Consider the following 23,988-nt stretch of genomic DNA (forward strand, 5'->3'; position numbering starts at 1 on the left):
AATCTCTAATAGCGAATAAATTTGGTTTGTTTCAGTAATTTCACAGGAAATTACAGATTGTACTTTGCAACATCTAGGCATCCTCTGATGTTGTTGGTAAGCACAAATTGCCATAGTGACAGTTTAATTGTATCACCCATAGAAAAACATGCATGACTTTTACACATAAAAGAGCTTTGATCAAAATTAAAATGTCACATACAGCTTAGAAATTTTTTAACAACAACCTAGGGAAATATCCTGCACAGAGAAACAGAAGTTAAAAACTAGATATCCTCTTATGATGTTGGTTAAAATTTTGTAGCATTACACTTGACTTTAATATTCAAACCAGTTCCAATAGAAATTAGAAAGCTAAGTAACCACTTAGAATATTTTAACAGCTGCATTATATCCCACATTGAGGAACAAAAGCTAAAACTCAACACATAAAATAAATGGTGTCATCAGCTAATTATGTCTAAATGGGGGGGGGAAAGAACTCTTGTGCTATAAATAAAAATTACTGCTGGATTCAGAGTTAAAAGTTAGATACCGTCCGTTCCAATGGTTAATGCTTAATAGTATACTAGAACTAAAGAACAAGTTTGGAACATGGACTGAAAAACCTTGCAGGACCCAAGATATCAATAAGGAATTCAACAACTTTCTGAAAGTGATAAAGCCAGAGAAACCTATAGGTAAAAAGAAATCCAAAGAAGAAAAAATTAGTCAAGAAACACTGGTCATGATGAACCAAATACGACAAATGAAGAGCAAGACAAGAATGTCTTGCTCTTCAAGACATTCTTGTCTTGCTCTTCATTTGTCGAACTGACAAGAACAAAACTGAGAACTGACAAGGACAAAATTGAGTATACTGAGTTATGCAAAGCCATTAGAAAGAGACTCAGAGAGGACATATGAAGATTTAACACAAGAAAAGTAGAACACGCATTAAGGGAAATTCCTAATGTCACATACAGGAAGTCACATACTAATGTCAAAACAAAGGATTTAAATCAGCAGTCACGAGCAGTAATACAGAAAGACAGATACTGAAAGTGAAGAATAGCAATAGTGTTCTTATAAATAGCAGAGAAGGCATAATTCAAATAGCAGAAGACTACTATAAAGAATTTTATAAGGAGCAAGGGAATGATGCCTGCAGTGGAGATGGATCACAAATTGGCAACACATACGACATACCCGATATCCTTTCTGATGAGGTAGAACACGCATTGAAGAAAATGAAGAATCAAAAACCCCAGGTGAAGATGATGTTACTGTAGAGTTGTTAAAATTAGGAGGAAGAGACATGACACAGAAACTGGTACTCTTCACAAAATACATTAGGAAAGGCATGATTCCTAAGGAGTGAAATAATGCAATCATAATTTTGCTGCATAAGAAAGGAGATAAATTGGAAATTATCGACCAAACAGATCAGTTCACAAACAGATTAGAAAGAATACTTGATGAGAATCAACCGAAAGAGCAAGCTGGCTTTAGGACAGAATTCTCAACTATGGATCACCGTCACGTAATATCACAACTAATGGAGAAAGCAAATGAATATAAAACACCATTATGCCTGGCATTTGTGGATTATAAAAAGGCATTTGACTCCATATAGCATAAGGCAATGTTTCGGGCACTGAAAAGACAAGGCATAGATACTCCGTACATTATGATTTTGAAGAAAATATATGAGAATGCTACCTCCTTTATTAGACAAGACAAAGACAGTAGCAAATTTAAAATTGAGAAAGGAATTTGATAAGGAGACATAATATCTCCAAAGTTGTTACTGCTACCCTTGAGGAAGCTTTCGGAAGAGTAGACTGGTCACAGAAATGAGTCTATGTGAACAGAGAGTAGCTAAACCATTTATGATTTGCAGATGACATTGTGAATCATAAGCCTTTAGTACCAAAGAATTAGAGGAAAATCTTAATCAGTTATGCGGAGTAAGTAAGGATTTCGGACTAAAGATGAATATGTGAATGTGTGAATGAAGATGATGAAAACAAAAGTAACGATGAACAAGTATGCCACAGAAAGGGATATAATCATTGAAGGAGCAGTAACTGGATTCATATACTTATCTGGGATAAGTCATTAGCTGTAATAATGATAAATGACTGGAAATGTAAAATAATGAACAAATGTATTCTCCCCCATGACTAATGGAAGTGAAACTTGGGCACTCACCAAAAGAATGGAAGACAAGCTGAAAACTACACAGCAAAGAATGGAATGAATTATATTAGGAATCAGACCATTAGATAAGAAGAGAAACACATGGATTAGGCAGCAAACACAAATAAAGGACATTCTTATCAAAACTAATGAACTGAAATGGACTTGGGCAGGACACATAACTCAAAGACATTGATGACAGATGGACTAAGAAAATAACAGAATGGTACCCAAGAGCAGCTAAAAGAAAACCTGGAAAACAACAATGGAGATGGACAGATGAAATTTGCGAATTTGTGGGTAGTAAATGGATGGCCATTTCACAAAACAGAAGAAACTGGAAAGTTGCTGGAGGGGCCTTCATCCTGCAGTGGATTGTAAATGACTGATAATGATGATGATGAGTGGCGGCTGATAAAACTAGCTACCAAGCAGGAATAAACATGGCCATTTGAAGAAATACCCTGATGTCAAACCAAACATTGTTCTTTCAGTATTGGCTGAAAATTGGTTGTATAATTGATTCATTCAATCAGTGCCTGATAGAAAAGCAGTTTGCCTATATTTTTTGTAGTCTGGCTTTGTGCAGAGTAGAACAAATGCAAAACCAGTGATTAAACAGAAGTAATACATTGGACTCTGTAGAATGTACAATGATTCATTTAAATTTTAATAAAACATGGACTGAAAATGTCACTTGAACATGTCACCATATCTCTATTTTGAAAACATACAAAATAGAAAAATGGTTACATCTGGATGATTTGTGGTGTGGGGGGGGGTCAGAGTAGTAAAGTTTGAAACCTCATTTCTTTGTACTTTCACTTAAGAAGCTTTTATGAAACAGCATCACCACCTCTCTATTTTTCAAAGTGTTTCTGTGAAAATTACAAAGAGGTGGCATATTTTTAAAAGCTAATGTTTCTTAAGATCTGTCTGGTTGATAGGCCTGACATAGCCAAGTGGTCAAGAGCGTGAGTGCAGTAGCACACGCTCTTTGAGTGGACCGGGGTTCAAGCCCATGACTACTAAATACGATTAACATTTGTATTGATTGATTTATTGTAAACTCCACTGACCTGGTTGTCATGCCAGAGTATAAACAAGAACATTTTTAGATATAAAATTTGTATTATGGAGTTTTCTGTATTTTAATATAAAAATTACAATTTCTGCTTCTATTAAATATTTTTATTTTTGATTTCAGATTATAGAAGTATATAATGTGGGCAAGGTGAAGTTAAAATATTGGTAAGATTCAATCCTTTTATGTGCATTAGCTAAAAACAATTACAGATTAAACAGTACATCTCCATTATCCATTGTGTTGTATAGCTGTAGCAGTCTAAAGAAGTTTTTTGATTGTAATATTTTTGTCATATAATTTTATCTTGCGTTAAAACTTATTATTTTTTTCCTGATTATTATATGTGCAGGCAGCACATCAGGTATTGTGTGTAGTATCACTTAATGAAATGGCTGAAATTTGCCTGATATTATAGTTGATTATGAATATACATGCAGTGGTGGCCATATAAATTGCATCACTCTAAATTTTCTCCCATAAAAGGATTACAGTTGAATTAATTGTCCCTATAGGCTCAAATCTGTTATAACTGATGTATAAAATTATCATGCATCTTATTGATAAGAAAATAAATTAAAGAAAAAAACGATTTTTTTTTATTTTTTTTTTTATGTGAACCCCAAACACGAGAGGTATTAGAACCTATAGTACTTAGTACCGTGCTTGGGTTGGAGGTTGAGAAGACGAAAGAAGATGTTTGTTGACATTGGACTTGAACTTCTGTAGATTTAGACAAATTTATTTATTAATAGTCACAGAAATACACTGCAGGCCATATGAATGCCTTTTCATTGTGATTAAACAATGTTTGAAATTAACATTATGTAATAAGATGGGAAAAAAATATACAGGTGACTCCCACTTAATGCTGATAATTTGTTCTGGAAAAACACTAAGTGAATCAGCACTAAGCGAGCACTGTATTCCCATAAGGTAACATACGTATTTGCGAGTTGCAATCTATGCCATGGGATATTTCCTAATCAATAATAAATGGTACTGAAAAGACGCACGAATTTTAATATTCAAAAATTTGTACATGTAAGATATTCTACATTACATAAGCATATAATTATGTGGTAAGTAACTACATTATGTGTCAAAATTAAACTTAAAATATCAATTAAAGTCATGAATTCATTAATCTGATTGCCCTGGGCTGTTGAGTTTTCGTACCTTTAGACTGAAAAATGTGCCGATTTTTGGGTTGCACTTGGCCCTCTTCCTCTTGTACAAAATCATGTAGGAATTCATTTCTTTCTTTAAACTTCTTATTACCTTTGCACTTCGTTCCATGTCAGTCATTCTCCCAGAAATGATCACATTTTTTTGAAGTGTTCGAAAGCTTCAATAAGTCTTTTTGCAGTCAGATTTTATTGTTTCTTCATTTGTAGGGTTTTGATCATCTTCTCCCTCATTCGCATGTTCTTGTTCTTTGTCATTTCCAGGAGTTATTCATTAGAGAGGTCATCCCTGTCATTGTCGATCATCTCTTGTACGTTGGCATTGTCAATTTCGTCCAATCATGTTTCGTTTCTGAGCCCAACAATTTGCACTTTAACATTCTCAACTGAATCTTCAGGTTCTTGGAACTCCTTTATGCAATCATTCCAAATTTTCCTCCACACTCCAGTCATGGTTTTCTGAGTCACTTCATCCCAGGCACTGGAATGTAGAATTTCCAAAACTCTTTTAGGCTCAGTACATTTTCACCAGTGTTGATAGCTTTAACATCTTGGGAAAAGGTGTATTGTGTGTATAAAAAAAAAAAGTAAAGTGCAGCCATTATCAACCCACTGCAGGATGGAAGCCTCCTCAACAATTCATGCTGAGGGAAATGGACCATAATCTGCCACGCTGGTCCAGTGCGGGTTGGCAGATCGACCGTATTCAGCAGTCAGGGGCTTGAACCCCAGTCTACTCAAAGAGCGTGTGCTACTGCACTCCCGCTCCTGCCCACTCGGCTACGGAGGCCGCGTATTGTGTGTAGTAGGCTTTAAATATGGCAATAACACCTTGGTCCATTGATTGAACAGGGATGTAGTGTTCAGAGACATGTAAAAAAAAATTTATATGATTATTCAAGTTTTCTAAGCTCTTTTTGAGTAGTAAATGGGTGGCCATTGCACAAAACAGAAGGAACTGGAAAGTTGCTGGAGAGGCTTCATCCTGCAGTGGATTGAAAATGACTGATGATGAAGCTCTCGTTGCTTGGATGTCCTGACACATTGTCCATGTCCATGATCAGAATTGCTTTCTAATCAAGATTATTTTTCATACGATATCTTTCCACTGTGGGATAGAAGAATTCAATGTACCAATCAATGAAAAGAGGCCAAACTACCCAAGCTTTTTTATTAGCTTTCCAAACTATACGTAGGTTTGATTTAGCGAAACCTCTAAGGGGCTCTTGGATTTTCTGAAGGTAAACAAAATTGGGTTTTAATTTAAAATCTCCAGCAGCATCACCACCCAACAATAAAATCAACTGATCTTTTGCCACTTTGAGGCCTGGCATATTTTTTTTCTTCTTTCAACATGAAGCTTCCTTTAGGCATTCATTTCCCAAAAAAAAGAAAAAAAAAAAAAAGTCTCCTGTTTCATCTGTACTGTTCAGCAGTATAATACCCCTCTTCAAAAAAGAATTTTAACAAATTCTTTTTTGAAAGTTTCGGCTCCTTCTTGATCTGCACTTACAGCTTTTCCCTGCATTACTATGTTGTGTAGGTTAGAAGGCTTTTTAAATCTACTGAAGCAGCCCTTACTAGCGTTAAATGGCTCCACATTTTTTTCAAGGTGAGCTTTCTTCAGATCTTCATATAGGCTAATTGCTTTTTCTCTAATAATAATTGAACTTAACAGAATTGTGCATTTGATATCATCTTTGATAAAATTATTTATCTCTCTCTCTCCATTTTAGTCATAATAGCCGGCCGGCCTAGTCAGTTTAGTGGGCTGCAGTGGAACAGTTGTCTTTCCTGTTGCTAAAATTAATTCTCTATTTTTTTTATAATTGTTCTTACAGTTGAACCTGCAAGTCCTAAATTGTTGCAAGTCCTAAATTGTTGTACTTGTTGTTGACTGGAATCAGTTTGCTTCAAAACATCTAATTTAATTTTCAAACTCAATCTTTTTCTTTCCTTTGTAGTCTTCAAACTGCATCCAGACGTTGCTTTTTCACCGTTATCCACTATTATTAACCCTTCAAACATGTAACTGCATTGCATTATGATACAATGTTCGAGTAACTGTCCATTATGGATGCTGTACTGAGCGATGACTCTGATCATGTGTGGAGCTCATGTACATATGTAATGCACAACTTTATGTCACTGGTAAATACTAGTTATATTATAAGAACAATGTTATAATGAATCAGCATAAAGTGAACTGCATTATAATGAGGGCCTACTGTGCAAGCAGCAAACAAAAATGGATGTGATACCATTAGGTCTTCCATAATAGATATTAGCATTTTATTTGCCCACCATGAGCTTTAATTACTGCCTTGCACCACTCTGGCATGGGGTGTATCAGATTTTTGATATTATCTCTGCTTTCATGGTACCAGACATGAGTAGTGGTTTATTGTAATGTTATCTTGCTTGATAGCTTTTTTAGCAGCTGTTTTGTGTCCCATAACACTTTAGCAATTTTCAATCGGGTACAAATTGGAACTGTTTCCTGGGCATGATAAGGATCAAATATTGCAGTTTTGCATGAACTTTTTCACCTAAAGATAAAAAAAAACGATGAAACAGTCAGTGTTTTAAACAAGTTTCATCAGTTTAAAAAAAAAAAATTGATGAAACAGTCAGTGTTTTAAAATTAGTAATAATTAAAAATACAAATTAAAAATACTAGTTAAATTTAGTATACTAGAAATTGTATTAAATGATTATGTAATGTTCTAATAACCGTAAATGCACTGTGTGCAGTCATGTTGAAAAACACAAATTTCTGTTCCTTGAAAGAGGTGTCTGATGACAGGCAGCAGTTTCATTTAAAAGTTGTGTAGTGAGACATTAACATTACTATTTGCAAAATGTGTTCTGCCGACTCCTTTGCTTGTTATGCATCCATTGGACCAAACTATTTGGCCCAAATTTATATTCATCAGAGAAATTACAGATTCCAATTAGCATGTTCTTTAGCTTATGTCAGTCTTTTTCCTTATGTATTTTGTCAATAAGGGCCTTTTACGAGTTCAGTATGCTTTCAAATCACTGATCACAAGTCTTCATTCGATAGTCTATCACTTGCATTTACCCTTAGTATGTTCCTCCCACGTGGAACCTATGCAATAATCACGGAGGCATAGATGCCTCAAAATTTGTCCTGTGTACTGCAATACTTTTTCATTTCATTTCAGTCCAGTTGCAGATTTTCTTTTGACAACCCCTGTTTCATATTTCTTTTTAAGTAACCTTGACACAGTAGACTGGTTACAGTCAACTTTTGCAGCTATATATTGGCTAGAAAAATCCTCCCTAGCAAGAGCAATAATTATGCATCTCTTCCTTGCAATTAACTGGGTGTGTGCCATACTGCTGCTGAATAGGAAGTGAAGATAGACAGGAGTAGGTGGATGCTTTTATAAACAAGATGATGCAATACAGCTCTAATATTAAAGAATGATGATGCAATACACACTAGTTTTATAGGATGATGGTAGTAGTGTCTTGAGATGACATAATTTTACCTATAGAGACAAGGTAGTGCAGTTTATGTGGCTGCCAGTGTATATATAGATGATTAAAAATACAAAAGTAAATGGAATAAGAATTAACTAAAACTTTCCCAGATGTGTAAATTCGGTTTTTAAGGAATTATTAAAAATGATAAAACAAGTTAAGAACAATAAAAAAAAAAAAAAAAAAAATCTTGCATGCATATATTCAGTTAGTTCTGTGTCATAATCAGATGCTTAGATAAATTGTGTTCTGCATAATTTTAATCCTCATAGATAATGTGAAATAGCAATGTGTTGTCATCTCGAAATTCCTTAATATTTTATTGAATATACCAGAACTGATTAGAACTTAATAAAATGTTAAGTTTTGTTTATATATCACACTTCTAATTCTAAAGGGTTTTTTTTTTAGGATTAAGAAAAGAAATGTACTGGTGATAGAGCAATAGTGTGCTGTTTAGAATTACTTTGTCATATTTTGATTATTTTGTTCTTGTTACTGATTAAGCATATGTTTCTGTACATACATATTGCTGTTTTCCCCCCTTATTTAGTGGTATAGCATTTTGTTCTCCTGAAGTACCTCCTACAATAGAACAGATAGACCATTCTTTTGGAGCAACTCATCCAGGAGGTAACTACTAAATTTTTACATACATATTAAAAATGTAGTTAACTTTTTTTATTATTATTGTGTGATATAATGAATAACATGAAAATACAATTTCTCCTTGCTGAACAACGGTGATATATTTTTTTAAAAACATCATTCATGATGAAACTGTGTTCAGTAGATTTAATAATTTATTTTAAAGATAGGGATAGGTGATCTCTGTTGCCAGTAAGGCCAAACATTATATTAAATGTACAGAGGCATACGATGCAAGAAAGCAAGCTTATGCAGCATCAGCCAAAACAGAAAACCTTCCCATTTCACCCCTCCATTCATTCCAAATGCCTGTTCAACTCAGCCTTAAATTTATTTAGGCTATCAACTTCCACAACAAAAGATTGAAGTCTGTTCCCACCAATCAACTACTCGCTGGCTAAAGGCAAATTTCTGCACATCTATTCTACAACTGTCGTTCCTGAATTCGAATCTATGCTCACTCAGGTTCTTAATTTGAGTGAGAGGAAGAATCCCATCAGCATTCAGCTTGCGCAATCCATTCAAGGCCTTATACACCTCAATCAGATCACCTCACAGGTGCCTACTTTCCAGGTGCAATTTGCAGAACTTAAGCCTTTCTTGGTAAGAGCACCCCTTTGTTCCCCTCACCAATCTTGTTGCCCTTCTTTGTACTCGTTCTAGCAACTCTACATCCTTCCTAAAATGAAGCTGCCAGACCTGTACACGTACTCTAGGTGTGGCCTGACCATTTCCTTGTATAACGGGATAATCACCTCCCTGTCCCTGCTAGCAAAATTCCTATATATCATTGACTCCATGACCTGCCCTGGCAGCCCGTCTGCACTGTCAGGCTAACTTCATATTTGACTGCACAATTACGCCCAGATCTTTTTCACTTTCCACTTCCCTGAGTGTAGTACCACACAGTTGGTATGTTTCTCTTTGGTTATTGCTACCCATATGCAGTACTTTGCATTTGTCAATGTTAAACTTCAGTTGCCACATCTCAGCCCATTTTCCCAACTTATCTAGATCCAGTTGGAGTAGCATTCTGTCTTTACTGTCGTTAACAACCCTGCCAACCTTTGTATCATCTGCAAACTTGGACGTTAAACCTGATATACCTTCATCAATATCATTGATAAATACAGGTAGTTCTTGACTTTACGAGTTGATTCATTCCTAGCATGCGCTCGTAAAGCAGGAATTTATTTCTCATAGACATAAGGTTAAAAATAGTGGTCACGTTCTCAACAACAAAATTAGTTAGCTAATTAGTTTGTTTAAACAATGATTGATTTATCCAAAGAAATTAAAACACAGCCTGTAAAATCAGGCAAATTATAATAATAGAGAAATTATTTACGACTTGACTTACAAATGTTAAAGAATGTTTATTCTTCATCATCATCGACTAAATGCACACTCATTGATCACTCATTATTGGCTCGGCACTCGTTGGTTTGTTGCACAAGGAGCGTCTTCTTCAGAAATATTTCAAGAGGCATTTGTTTCCAAGATAATCTTCTCTTTTAATTATAAATTTCACGATTGCATGCATAAGCATTTTTTTAACGGCACACACAAATTGCAACTAACACCCTTTGTGCGGAGTAACAAGTTTACAAAGCTTAAAAAAAAAAAAGGAATGAACAGAAGATTCTGAAAATTTGTTTTTTATACGATTGAAGATTTCAGTAAAGGGGAAACTCATTTCACCGTAATAACATAAAAAACCGCACAATTCCAGCTATCGGTATTTTCGCAAATGCAAGAAGATTGACTTTAGTACCCATTTATAATTGCTTGCAGTAACAGAAAAGCCCAATAAACCGGAAAGTGCAAATTATTTTTATTGTTTTATGGTAATGACCTCCAGAAATGTGCTTTAGAAAAATATCACAAAATTGATTCTTATAACGGAACATATGATAACGATGAAAGTGTAGTGCATTTTAATGATTTGAATTGGTAACTAGTACAATTTACAAACCACGCTCATGACGTTTTATATGTCCTTACGGTCAAGCTCGTGACCTTAAGGCCATATAAAAGGTTTTCCCCAGAACAGAAATTAAACCAACAGGTCTATAGTTACTTGTGTCACCTTTTGAACCCCCTTTGTGAATTGGTGATATATTTGCACACCTCCAGTCCATGGGGACTTCCCCCAAGTCCAAGGAAGCGCTCATAATTATGACTAAGGGTTTGCTTACTTCCTTTGTTGCCTCCTTTAATATAACTGGATAGATCCCATCCACCCCAGGTGCCTTCCTTATGTTTAACTTCAACAATTTCTCCTCCACTTTGCTCTCAGTTATTACAAAATCACTTAGCTTCCCGTTTGAGTAGAGTTTGATAAACTTCTGGCATTCCCTTCATTGAATAACTCCTCATGTGTGAATGTAGATGCAAAATACTCGTTCAGTTTATCAGCTACCTGAGCATGACATCAATAGTCAACCCATCTATGTTAAGCGGTCCAATCTGATTCATTACTTTCCTTCTAGAGTTTACATAAGTAAAGAACTCTTTGCTGTTTTTCTTTGCATCCTTTGCCCAAGATTTCTTGTAATCTGCCTTTTCCTGCCTAACTTCCTTTGTGACTTGATTACAAACTAGTTTATATCTGCCATAGGCTTTTGTGTAACTTGATACTTTATATGCATCCCATACATTTTTCTTCTCTGCCACGAGCCTCATTAATTCATCTGACATCCATTTAGGCCTAAATCTTGAACAGTATTTCTTAGTTGGAATGAAAAGCCTAGTAGCCTCCAGAATTAAGTCCCTGAAGGCTTCCCATCTAGAATTCAATGTTGGTAATATCATCAGTTGATCCCACTGTACAGAATTTAAAAACTGTCTGAGACCCCTATAGTCACCTTTATGAAAGCAAAAGCCATTTCCTTTAGTCTTGATGGTAGTTACATCTTTAAGTAATTCCCACATCAGTACATTGTGATCACTGTCACCCCCATGGTTCCTTTATCTGCAAATTCTTACCATGAATAATCACTGCTGATAATCAGATCAAGAGTATTACTCCCTCTGGTTGCCTCTCGAACACAAACATATTGCTGTAGAAAACAGTCATCCAATAAATCCACAAAAGTCTTGCTAGTGTGTGAGTGATCAACCCACAAGTTCCAGTCAATATCTGGAAAGTTAAAATCCCCCATTATAAGACATTCTGATTTACTGGCCCACTATTTCTCTGCACAATTGCTCATTATACTCATCAGATTCATTAGGCCACACACACCCAATCTCATTTTTCCTTTTCCAGTGCTTATGTCACACCAAAAATTCAACATTGCATTGTCCACCAACGTCAATTGGATGCACTTCCTTAGATTTTATGTGTTTCTTAACTAACAGCATAACCCCTCCTCCCTTTCTGTCCTGTTTATCCTTTCTGTACACATTGTACCCCCAAAATTCCAATTCTGTACTGCTTATATCTGTGTCACACCATGTCTCTGATATCCCAACAATATCTGCCTTTGATGTCTTGATTAGCACTTCAAGCTCATCAAATTTATTAACTATACTCCTAGCATTGGTGTATGTGAAAGTATACATGCACCTGTTCCTACTCTTAGTTACCCTAACACAGCCCATGTATTTACTTGTTCCACCATGACTCCCAGCAGTCCTGGAAATCTCCATTACCTTGCTTTCCAGGCTGCTGCTCATTCTGATAGAAGCAGTGCAAGAATCACTTTTGCCTATGCCCGTGGTTACTGTTAACCTTTTAGTCTTAATGGTTTAAATACATTTGACATAAACTAAATTGATTAATTGCTGTACTAATTAATCAGTGGTAATCATTAATTTTTCTCAGTTAATATGTGGGATGTGTTAGGTAGGTAGTTTTATTGGGAGGAGGAGATAAGCATATCCTGCTCCACACTTCACTTGAAATACAGTTATTATTTGAACGGGCTTCGTATACAGGCTGTCTGCTGTTTGCATAGTCTTTCTTCATAAATATTTCAAGTGCCCCACGTAAGAAGCTAATATGCTTCAGTATCTGTTAAAAGTCTCCTACAGTTTGTAAGCCAGCATTGGTGACTCAAGATATCCATCGTCTTCACTGTTGGATGCTAGCATCTATTCATTTTCTTCTTTTGTAGCTTTTGGATGAGACCACCACTTCCTCCACTTTTCCTCCTTTGGCCACCGCATGACTGTTATTTCCAGACTATGTCTGCCTGGGGCAAAAGTAGATGATGTCATAGAGCAGATATCATCTAAAAAAGGGAACAAAGGTTATATTGTTGTACACATTGACACTAATGATATTAAGAGTAGGACATCTTAGACTTGCTTAACAAGTACAGGACAATATTGGGAAAAGTTGTAAGGATCAAATTTGAAAGTGTCTGCAATTCTGCCCAGATAAGATGGGAGGGAATACCTATAGAGGCCTCCGTAGCCGAGTGGTCAGGAGCGGGAGTGCAGTAGCACACGCTCTTTGAGTAGACCGGGGTTCAAGCCCCTGACTGCTGAATACGGTCGATCTGCCAACCCGCACTGGACCAGCGTGGCAGATTATGGTCCATTTCCCTCAGCATGAATTGTTGAGGAGGCTTCCATCCTGCAGTGGGTTGATAATGGCTGCACTTTACCTTTTTTTTTTTTTTTACCTATCATATATATACCGATTGAGAGTCTTGTTAATCAATTTGGCCCAGAAGAGACTGTGCAAGACTCGTGGTGTTAAAAGTTTTCTCAGCATGGTCTGTGCTTGTTGACAGGAGAGACTATTTTTACAGGGATAGGATACACTGGAATAGAAGGGGGGTGCAAGAATATTTGCTGATGCTGTTGAGGCAGTAGTTAGGTGGGTCAGAAAACTGTTGGCTTTAGGGATACACAGACTAACAGATTAAATAGAGCCACAGGCAAAGGTGAAAGTGATTCTTGCACTGCTTCTGTTGAAGCATGTAGCAGCCTGGAAAGCAAGGTGTCAGGGATTTTAAGCTCTGTTGTGGGTCATCGTGGAGCAAGTAAATACATGGGCTGTGTTAAGGTAACTGGAAGTAAGAACAGATGCAGGTATACTTGCATGTACACTAATGCTAGGAGCACAGTAAATAAATGTGATGAATTTGAAGTGCTAATTAAGTCATCAAATGCAGACACTGTAGGGATGTTGGAGACACGGTGTCACTTAAACACAAGGGGTACAGAATTTGAATATGGGGACTACAATGTGTTCAGACAGAACAGGAGGGGGGGTGAGAGGTTATGCTCTTAGTTAAGAAGCATATTAAATCTAAGGCATGCATCTAGTTGACATGGGTGGCCAGCATAATGTTGAGTCAGTTTGGTGTGAAATATACAGTGGGAAAATGAAAATGAAGGTAGGATTATGTTATAGGCCAATAAATCAGATTGTCTTATAATGGGGGATTTTTACTTTCTAGATATTGACTGGAACTGGTGGGTTGGTCACTCACACACTAGCAAAACTTGTGGATTTATTGGATGGCTGTTTTCTACCCATTACACAGAGGTAACAAGCAGAAGCAATACTCTTGATCTGATTATCATCAGCAATTCTTCTTCATGCATTTAGAATATGCAGGTAAAAGACCCACTGGGTGGCAGTGATCCTAGTTACTGATCTGGGATTTACTTAAAGACACAACTACTGTCAAATGTAAAGGGTTTTCACTTTTGTAAGAGTGACTACAGTGGTCTCAGACAGTTTTTAAATTCTATGCAGCAGGACCAACTGATGATGTTAACAACAGCAAATTCTAAATGGGAAGCATTCAGGGAAGTAATGTAGAAACTAGGCTTTTCATACCAGCTAAGAAATACTGTTCACGGCTTAGACCTAAATGTATGTCAGATGAAGTGATGAGACTTGTGGCAGAGAAAAAAAATGCATGGGATGCATATAAATTATCAAGTGATGCCGAATCCTATGATAGATATAAACTAGTCTGTAATCAAGTCACAAGGAACATGATGTAAAAAATAATTTTGATATATACATGAATTTCAAGAATGCTTCTGATATTGTTGCACATGAAAGAGTGCTGTACAAATTGGTGCAGTGTGGCATTAAGGGCAAGTTACTGCCGTGGATAAGGGGGGATGGTTAAGTGGAAGAAGACAGAGAGTGGTTATAATCACAGTGTAGTGTGGTTTATAAGAGAAGGCAGAGAGTGGTTGTTATAGTGGTTATGGACACTGCTCTTCACGGACTAATATTATTATTGGAGCCCCTGCAGGTTCAGTGCTTGGCCCATTGTTGTTTTCTCTATTTATTAATGATATTGATGAAGGCATATCAGGTTTAATATCTAAGTTTGCAGATGATGCCAAGGTTGGCAGGATGGTTAATGACAGTAATCAAGGTAAGCTGCTGCAACAAGATGTAGATTAGGTAGATGGGCTGAGAAATGTCAGTTGATTTCAACATTGACAAATGCAAGGTACTGTATATGGGTAGCAGTAATCCCAGATTAATGTACCAACTGTGTGGTAATACACTCAATATAGGAGAAAATGAAAAAGACCTGGGGGTAATTGGGTAGTCAGATATGAAGTTTTCTGAGTACTGCAGACTAGCTGTCAGGCCAGCTTGTGGGATTTTGTTACTGATATACAGGAACTTTATAGCAGGGATAAGGACGTGATTATCCCATTGTTCAAGGTAGTCATTAAGCCAAATCTTGAGTACTGCGTACAGGTCTGTAAGCTTAATTTTAGGAATAGTTGGAACGAGTGCAGAGAAGGGCAACAAGATTAGTGAAGGATTCAAAAGGGTAGCCTTACCAAGAAAGGCTTCAGTTTTGCAAAGTGTTCTCATTGAGATGTTTAAGCCTTTGAATGGATCGAGCAAGCTCAGTGTGGATGGCATTCTTCCTCTTGCCCAGCCTACACATGTGAAGGGACATAAATTCAAATTTAGGAAGGATGGTTGCATTATTGATGTGTGGAAGTTTGCCTCTAGCCAGAGGGTGGTTGATTGTTGGAACAAACTTCCAGCTATTATCGTGGAAGTCAGTAGTTTGAATAAATTCATGGAAGAACTAGACAAATGAGACTTTATGAGCTTGCTTTCTTTCATCATTTGCCACTACAAGTACTAATTTGGGATCTTAATACATCTAGGGATTTTAAATATACCTTTACATTAGGAGAAGAGCATATTTAAAATTCCTAGATGTATTGAAACAACTCCCTGCAAAGGTGGATTAATTAAATTTTTTGTTGTCACTATTTGCACCCTTAATTAATTAATATTACTATTAATGTTTTGGTATCTTTAAAATCTATAAAAACACCAATGCAAATACTTGATGAAGTGCAAATAAAAAAATGTGAAACCTAGAGTTATGTATTATCAAAGCGACAAAATACAGCTCTCTTTTGTGACCTTTTAATCATATAAGAACTTTATTAGAAATTTTTTGAGGTCTTTTTGAAGTAATAACCTTGCTTGGCTTTATCATGTATCTCCCAACTGTCTGGATTTACATTAGAGGGTCTGTCTTTTTGGCTTGATTTGACTTCTTCAACTTGCCATCATACTAGAGTGTACCAAAGATTAATAAAAGAACTTTTAAAGTTTATTAAAACCTATTATAATTAAAGATTTATTTTCAGAGAAAATAAATTTACACATTTTCAACTGCTAATTCATATTGCCGATAGCCTAGAAATAAGAACCAGAAACACTGCCCATCCCTCTTAGTAAATTAGTACACGTCTCCTTTCTTGTCAAGCAAGAAAGGCAGTCTGTTACTAAAAACCAATGAAAGACCAGTACAGAGACAGTATACTATAAATGTCAAAACAAGCTGACTTGGTAAAACATTAACCTAAGCCAGTTTTATGAATATTAAAAAAAAAAAAAAAAAAAAATTCTTTACATCTTGTACCATTGAGGTGATTTGTACTCTTATATGATCCAGTGAATTGTTACAACTTCAAATATTTAATACACTCATAGCAGAAGCTGTGACTCTATGAATAAATTTGATAAATTGAGGATGAAGATTTAGTTTGACTTTCTATTGTGAATTCTGAAGGCCAAATCATGCTTACTTATGACAATAAAAGGTCTGCTAGTTCCAAATAGAATTCTTTGATAGAAAATTGTCCGATTGCATTATCGAAGCTGTATGTAGACTCAAGCGTTTAGGGCATAAGCCTCAAGCTATGAAGGAGTCTAGACTATGTATAAATATAGTGCAAACGCATCAGAAATACATAGCTATATCTGAATAAATCAGAATATTAGTAAAACGGCATCGTTTTAAGTTATATCTCATATTGTGAATACCTTCACAACGAGTTGCCATGATATTGCACTACTTCGAATAAGTAACGCTTCACCTAAGGAGAAGACTAATGTTACTTATTCTCAGATGGATACCACCACCCAGACGGCACCGTTTCAGGGCTATTTGGCCCTTCTTCGGTGGGTGGGTAGGTACCCGAGTGATGCAATGATGGCAAAACAGTTATGAAGTATAACTCCACAATATGAGAGATGCCTGATGGTGTATCATGTATTTAGACTCAAGCGTTTAGGGCATAAGCCTCAAGCTATGAAGGAGTCTAGACTATGTAGGTACTATGAAGGAGTCTAGACTATGTAGGTACTATGAAGGAGTCTAGACTATGTAGGTACCCACCCACCGAAGAAGGGCCAAATAGCCCTGAAACGGTGCCGTCTGGGTGGTGGTATCCATCTGAGAATAAGTAACATTAGTCTTCTCCTTAGGTGAAGCGTTACTTATTCGAAGTAGTGCAATATCATGGCAACTCGTTGTGAAGGTATTCACAATATGAGATATAACTTAAAACGATGCTGTTTTACTAATATTCTGATTTATTCAGATATAGCTATGTATTTCTGATGCGTTTGCACTATATTTATACATAGTCTAGACTCCTTCATAGCTTGAGGCTTATGCCCTAAACGCTTGAGTCTAAATACATGATACACCATCAGGCATCTCTCATATTGTGGAGTTATACTTCATAACTGTTTTGCCATCATTGCATCACTCGGGTACCCACCCACCCACCGAAGAAGGGCCAAATAGCCCTGAAACGGTGCCGTCTGGGTGGTAGTATCCATCTGAGAATAAGTAACATTAGTCTTCTCCTTGGGTGAAGCGTTACTTATTCGAAGTAGTGCAATATCATGGCAACTCGTTGTGAAGGTATTCACAATATGAGATATAACTTAAAACGATGCCGTTTTACTAATATTCTGATTTATTCAGATATAGCTATGTATTTCTGATGCGTTTGCACTATATTTATACATAGTCGAAGCTGTATGTTAAATATTATTTAGCTTTAACTTAAATATGAATCAATTTGGCAAAAAAATAAAGTTCCAGTAATTCTCAATATCACTGAAGCTAAAGAAATATATATTTTGCAGATCAGTTTTGTCAATTTCAGTATGAAAACCTATCAGACACTTTTTAAATAGAAAGAATTAATGTACAGTGATTCTTAGTCAGGAAACTGATAATTGCACAAGGAAGCATGAAATATAAGAAGTCATCTCAACTCATTTTTGGCATTTTAGTAATTCTTCATAGCATTGCTGAGTGTCAGAGAATATTCAGCCATGTGGGGGGGAGGGAATTCGGATTTCTTTCTGGCAGTTTTGGAAAGGCTCTTGACAGCCAAGTCTGTACAATGATGACATTATTATAAACAAAACTTTTATTCAACATTTTTCTACTGGTAAACAGTCCTGTGGCTGTATTTTAATATAAACTATGTATTTTTGTCAGTGAAATTTAATTTTTAGTGCAGTGTGTTTTAGTGCAGTCAAAAAAAATTATTCTTGTTTTTCAGAAGGAACTGCTTTTTTGCAAAAAAAAAAAGAAAAAAAAAAAAAACATTCTTTCCTCCCTTTTTTTTTTTTTTTTTTTTTTTTAGCTAAACAAAACAGGGGGAAAAAATACCCAGATTCTTCCTGCCCAGAAATACCTAAGTTCCAGCTTTTCAAAACTCAAAGTTGGTGGCTATGGATGATGCACAATTTTGATGTGAGTTACTTTTAAGATCAGATCAGCTATTCTGCTGAGTGCTTATCAGTAGAATAGCTACACTAAATATTCAACAGAATTTGCTTCTGTTTTAAATAATATCCATAATGGTAAGTTATATAACTTCAGCAGTTGGCCTCTTACTTTGTCTCTCAAGAATCTTTCACATGCTTAAAACATGAGTGTAATCAGCACAAGCATTGTTCTTCCAAATCATAGCTGAAATGCTGTTTGCATGCCTTTTATAGAGATATTTCCATGAGCACTGTTCTGAATTGGCTTCTGTTATTCCTCTCTTCTTTCTCTTCCAAAACAGTCCGAACATGTGCTGCAACTAGTCAGTATCCATTTACTGCCCAACTTCAGACTCACAGAACCAGCTTTTCTTTGTTCTCATTTATCCCTTCAACTTCAGCTCTCTGGAACAATATATTTTCATATATATCTCCTGAAAATTACAATCTACAAATTCAAGTCTAATGTCAACAAATATCTTCTGTTTTCCCAACCTTTAACCCATGCACGGTACTAAGTACTATATGTTCTGATATCTTTTGTGTTTGGGGTTTTCATTAAAAATAGAAAAAAAAAGTACAAATTTTATTTATTTTTTAGAGTTCAGACTCCTTGAATGTTTCTTTTTCACTGAACAAGCACATACTTGCAAGATTTGAAAGAATTTCTCTTTTTGAACAATTAATATAATTGCACAAAGGTTTATAGTAGTAATGCAGTCACTTTTTATCTTTCATGGAGCAAGTTATTATTTGTTGTTGGGTTTAAAAGCTTTAGAGGTGGTGCACAAGGTTTAGAAGTTGGCTTACATTATAAATCCATTTCCTGTGAATGAGATAAGAAGCCAGTAGGCTTGCTATTTTTATTTATAATTTTTAGAAAATAATTTGTTTGTAAATAATGGCAGTCAATTATTTTCTAAAAAATATAAATTCTATAAGTAGAATAGTTTATATAAAAGTAACCATCCTTATTGAGTCAAAAATTTATTTATTTTATTATTTTTTTTTTTTTACAGTGTATGATTCAACACAGCAATTGTTTGTACTAAACTTCAGAGGACTTTCATTTTCTTTTCCTATAGAATCCAAGTTCCAGGTAATTAAGAAAATAATTTGAATTGTGTGTGTGTGCGTGAGAGAGAGAGACCCTGGTGAATGTTTGTTAATAGTATGATGTTAAACAAACATTCAGTACACTCAATTAGCAAAGCATTATTAGATCACTGCTTTATGTACATGTGCAAATATACTTCCCAGTCATCAGCATTTAAGATTAAATAAATTGTCCAAACATATAAATGTATATTTCAATTCAATTTATAAAAATATGCATGCTGTAGTAGAATTGTGCTAATTTGCATATGTTATTTTGTGTTAACTTGTAAAACAAATGAGGTCACATTTTGGGCTTACACTACAGCAAGTTAGATTACCTATTAGAGTTGAGCAGTTATCTGAAAATGATTCAGATGTGCCAAGTAACAATAATGGCTCTGTAAAGGTAATTCTGTTCTACATGTGAACAGTTTCACTTTTATGGAATCTGAAGGCGATGGTAGGTAAATGATTGTTGCAAGTGTTTTTGAACTTTCAAGTAGTAGTAATTTTTCAACTGTGATTTTTGAAATCATCCAACCAGAGCTCTCAGAAACTTTCCTGCATAAGTCATCCAATTCTCAGCAATTGAATAACACAGAAAAAAAACATCTGTAGAATGAATAAAATGATATCTAGTTTGACAGAAGGGAACAAGAAGAAAGAGACTTCAAGCTGACAAATTTTCTTTAGCATCAAAAACAGAAGGAATTGATAAATAATTATAGAATGTATGATGCACCAGGTGAAACAATAGTTGATTAACAGCTGTTTCTAAAATAGCTAGATGCTGATTTGCACAGTTCATGGCAAATAAAAATGATAAATTGGACATTTTAGCTAGCTTTCAACTTTGATTCTGAGTTCCTTTTGAATGGTTTCCCTTATTTGCAAACATATGATAATTGACTGGCACATTGGAGAACTATCAGAATGCGTAGTTCTAAAGCTGATGGATCCATTCCTTCAAAAAGGAAAAGAATGACTATTGACTTTTTTTCCTTTTTTTTTTTTTTTTTACCTTCAGTTTCCCCTCATATAAAGATTGTTCATCAAAAGACAACAGCCGTGAGCACTATGAATCAAAGCAGAAAAGACTACCCATCTCTCTAAAAGCCAAAAAAAGAGTGACATTTATGCCTAAAATAATGTTATTTCATAAGTTGTCAAGGAAAAATAGAAAAGATATAATTCTAAGTACCTATGACATTGTCCATGTCAGTATCAGGTGTCAAAAAAAAAAAAAAAAAAAAGCTGACATTGTATAATTCAACAAAAACACAACATAGATGAGATTAATCAGAACATGGAAGAAAATTTTCCACCAAAGAAAGCCTTACAAGATAGCAATTACAAGTTTTCCACATTGTTTTGAATCTAGCTGTTTTACATGTGTGGATTTTTGTATTGCAAACTTACAAGCCAAAAATTTATTTTGAAATTGGTTGATAAGATTACAGAAAACTTACATAGAGCTAAAAAAAAAAAAGAGAGTTGCTCCATCAACATTACAGCTAGGAACCAGCAAATAATGATGATAGTGTCAAAAAAAAAAATTGCAAAAACAAAATCAGTGATGTTTGTAATAAATGTTGAAGATCTATGTGTGGCACATTTACTGGAACTCATGTTATTTTTATTAAATTGCTGCCTAAAATTAATCTTATTTCTTTCTGTAATATTTCTTAAAGTTTAATTTTGCAGTTTATTGGAAATCAATGAGTATCACCTTTTTTTATAATCATATTGACTGTACTGATAAAATACAATAAAGTAGTTTTTATGAATTTGTATCTCTGTAACTTTAATGAAGAACGGTAATCTGAAACACTGCTAAATTACATGCACAGTGAAATTGACTGCTGCCATACTTATAGGTAGTTCGAAAACCACCATACTCCAGTGTTAAGAAAGAAGACAAGGTACGAAAACATTAATGACAATTTTTTTTTTTTTTTTTATTTTTATTTGTACAGTATAGTACTATGTGCTGTATTTCTGAAAGTTAATTTTTTTAATGCACAGTAAAGTACATTAAAATAATTAACTTTCAGGAATAACAGATCTCTTTGTTTCTATTTTTTTTTTTTTTTAATATTTATTATTGATGACAACAATAAATAATTGGGTTCATTTATTTGTAATGTTTTTAAAATGTTTTTGATTTGGATTGATAAATAAATAGGGAATTCTGCCATACTAATATGATCAGTTTAATACAGTTTTTGACCAATCAACCAGCTGCCTTGATGTAGAACAGTTATCATCCAGCTAAGGTCTATAACAGATGCCCTTCCACTCTATTAAACTGCTGCTACAGTAGTGGTTAAAAATGTAAAAGCACTTCACTGCATAGAGGTAAAGCATTTAATTAAAAGTTTCCTGTACAATGAGATTGAAAAAATATATAACAGATTATACATTGTGCCCTATTTTGAGGAATTCATCAGTACTATGAGAAGATTAGCTACATTGCTTTAAAATTTTGAAATTGCATGACACACACACACACACACACACACACACACACACACACACACACACACACACACACACACACACACCTGCTAACAGAAATTTAAATCCTTCGTGGAACTGGAAAACAACGACTGATGTGGAACTGAGACAAAGGATGAGAACATTTATGAGTTTTTGACTCGCTGGCTCAGAGATGATGTTGTTAGAAGCCAGATGAATGTCCCTGTAAGAAGTGGTGAGAGAAAAAACATAAATCATGGAGTCCTCTTTTCTGAAGTGCTTTGTATATGGTTTGCCTTGAGACTCATTTCTGTAGCTGCTTGTAAGTTTGAGAGAGAGAGAGAGCGAGCGAGCATTACCTGATTGTCCTCTTATGCTGTTTGACAATCAGGGCCATATAACAATCCTGGATGTTGCTACCTTTCACCAGTCTTGAAGCTGCTTTTGAGACAGGTACTGCATATGGGTAGCAATAATCCGAGAATAACATACCATTTGGGCGGCATCATGCTTGTGGTGGTGGAGAATGAAAACTACCTGCAGGTAACTGTACAGTCTTACATGAAGTTCTCTGAGCAGTGCAGACAGGCTGCTAGGATAGCCCACGAGGTTTAGTGAATGATATGCAGGAATTTTGCCAGCAGGGATAAGGAGGTGATTATCCTGTAGTATAAGGCAATGGTTGGGCAGTATCTTGAATATCTGGAGGCCTTATTTTAGGAGGATGTGGATTTTTGGAACAGGTGCAGAGAAGAGTAACAAGAATAGTCTGGGAAACAAAAGGCATTCTTATCAAGAAAGATTTTAGTTCTGCAAATTGTATCACTTTGGATCTAGGCATCTCAAGGAGACCTGACTGAAGTATTTAAGGGCTTTAAATGAATCGAGTAAACTAAATGCTGATGGCATTCTTACTCTTTCTTGGAAAACACACTGAAGGGGACATATATTTAAATTGAAAAGGATTGTTGCTGGATAGATAAGTAAAAATTTGCTTTCGACCAGAGAGTAATTGAATTGATTGTTAAAGGAAACTTTCACCTGATGTTGTGGAAGTATGTAGTTTGAATAAATAAAATTTAAGGATCTAACAAAATAAAAATTGATGGAAAGAGCCTCAGACTTTGGAATCTGAAAAATTATTAAAGGTGATGGACAGATTAGGCATGTAGTGTTTTTTTAGCTGATGCCGTAATCTTCCTTACATCATTTGTTGCTACTAATACTTATATAATTATTAATAGTAGCAAACATAGTAATATCCTAATATTGTAGCCATATAGCCTTGAACTTACCATTCTTGTATTTTACAGAAAGAAAGAACCTAATCAGATGTGTTCTATACATTATGTTAGAAATGAGTGGTGCTGTTATAGTGTGTATTTTTGTAGTCTGCCTGAATTACATGTTTTAGAGCTTAAAATCATACTCTGATTTTACATTTGGATTTATCAGTTTAGTAAAGAAGCAGCATACTATTTCAACTTAGGTGTTGAAATAGTTTGCAAAAATAATGCATTATGTTGTTCATTACCATCTGGGAAACCTTTATCCGTATGTTGACCTAAAGTAACTAACATAATTTTTAACCGAATAATGTCATCAAGGAGGTGAATCTGTTATTCCTTAAAAACTAGAATGCACTATTCTGATTGGTGTTAGAGCTGTTTGGCTCCATTATCGGTTAGTGGGTAGTCTCAGTTAGTGACCTTGTGTCAAGAGGTGAATAAATGTATTAAATTTGAATGTGCAGCCAAGTA

General features: G+C 35.2%; 1 protein-coding gene across 1 annotated transcript in view; it reads left to right on the top strand.

Annotated features, from left to right (window-relative positions):
- The window catches only part of LOC150082595 (phagosome assembly factor 1), a 156,352-nt gene that overhangs the window by 71,417 nt on the left and 60,947 nt on the right, over window positions 1-23,988 (top strand). The window contains exons 4-6 of the mRNA XM_090378706.1: window positions 3,389-3,432; window positions 8,516-8,595; window positions 19,672-19,751. Of these exons, the coding sequence (XP_090234832.1) occupies window positions 3,389-3,432; window positions 8,516-8,595; window positions 19,672-19,751 (204 nt within the window). The remainder of the gene's footprint in view (window positions 1-3,388; window positions 3,433-8,515; window positions 8,596-19,671; window positions 19,752-23,988) is intronic.

Source organism: Mastigoproctus giganteus, chromosome 7 (genome assembly GCF_048544385.1).
Source record: "Mastigoproctus giganteus isolate SK-2022 chromosome 7, ASM4854438v1, whole genome shotgun sequence".
NCBI lineage: Eukaryota > Metazoa > Arthropoda > Arachnida > Uropygi > Thelyphonidae > Mastigoproctus > Mastigoproctus giganteus.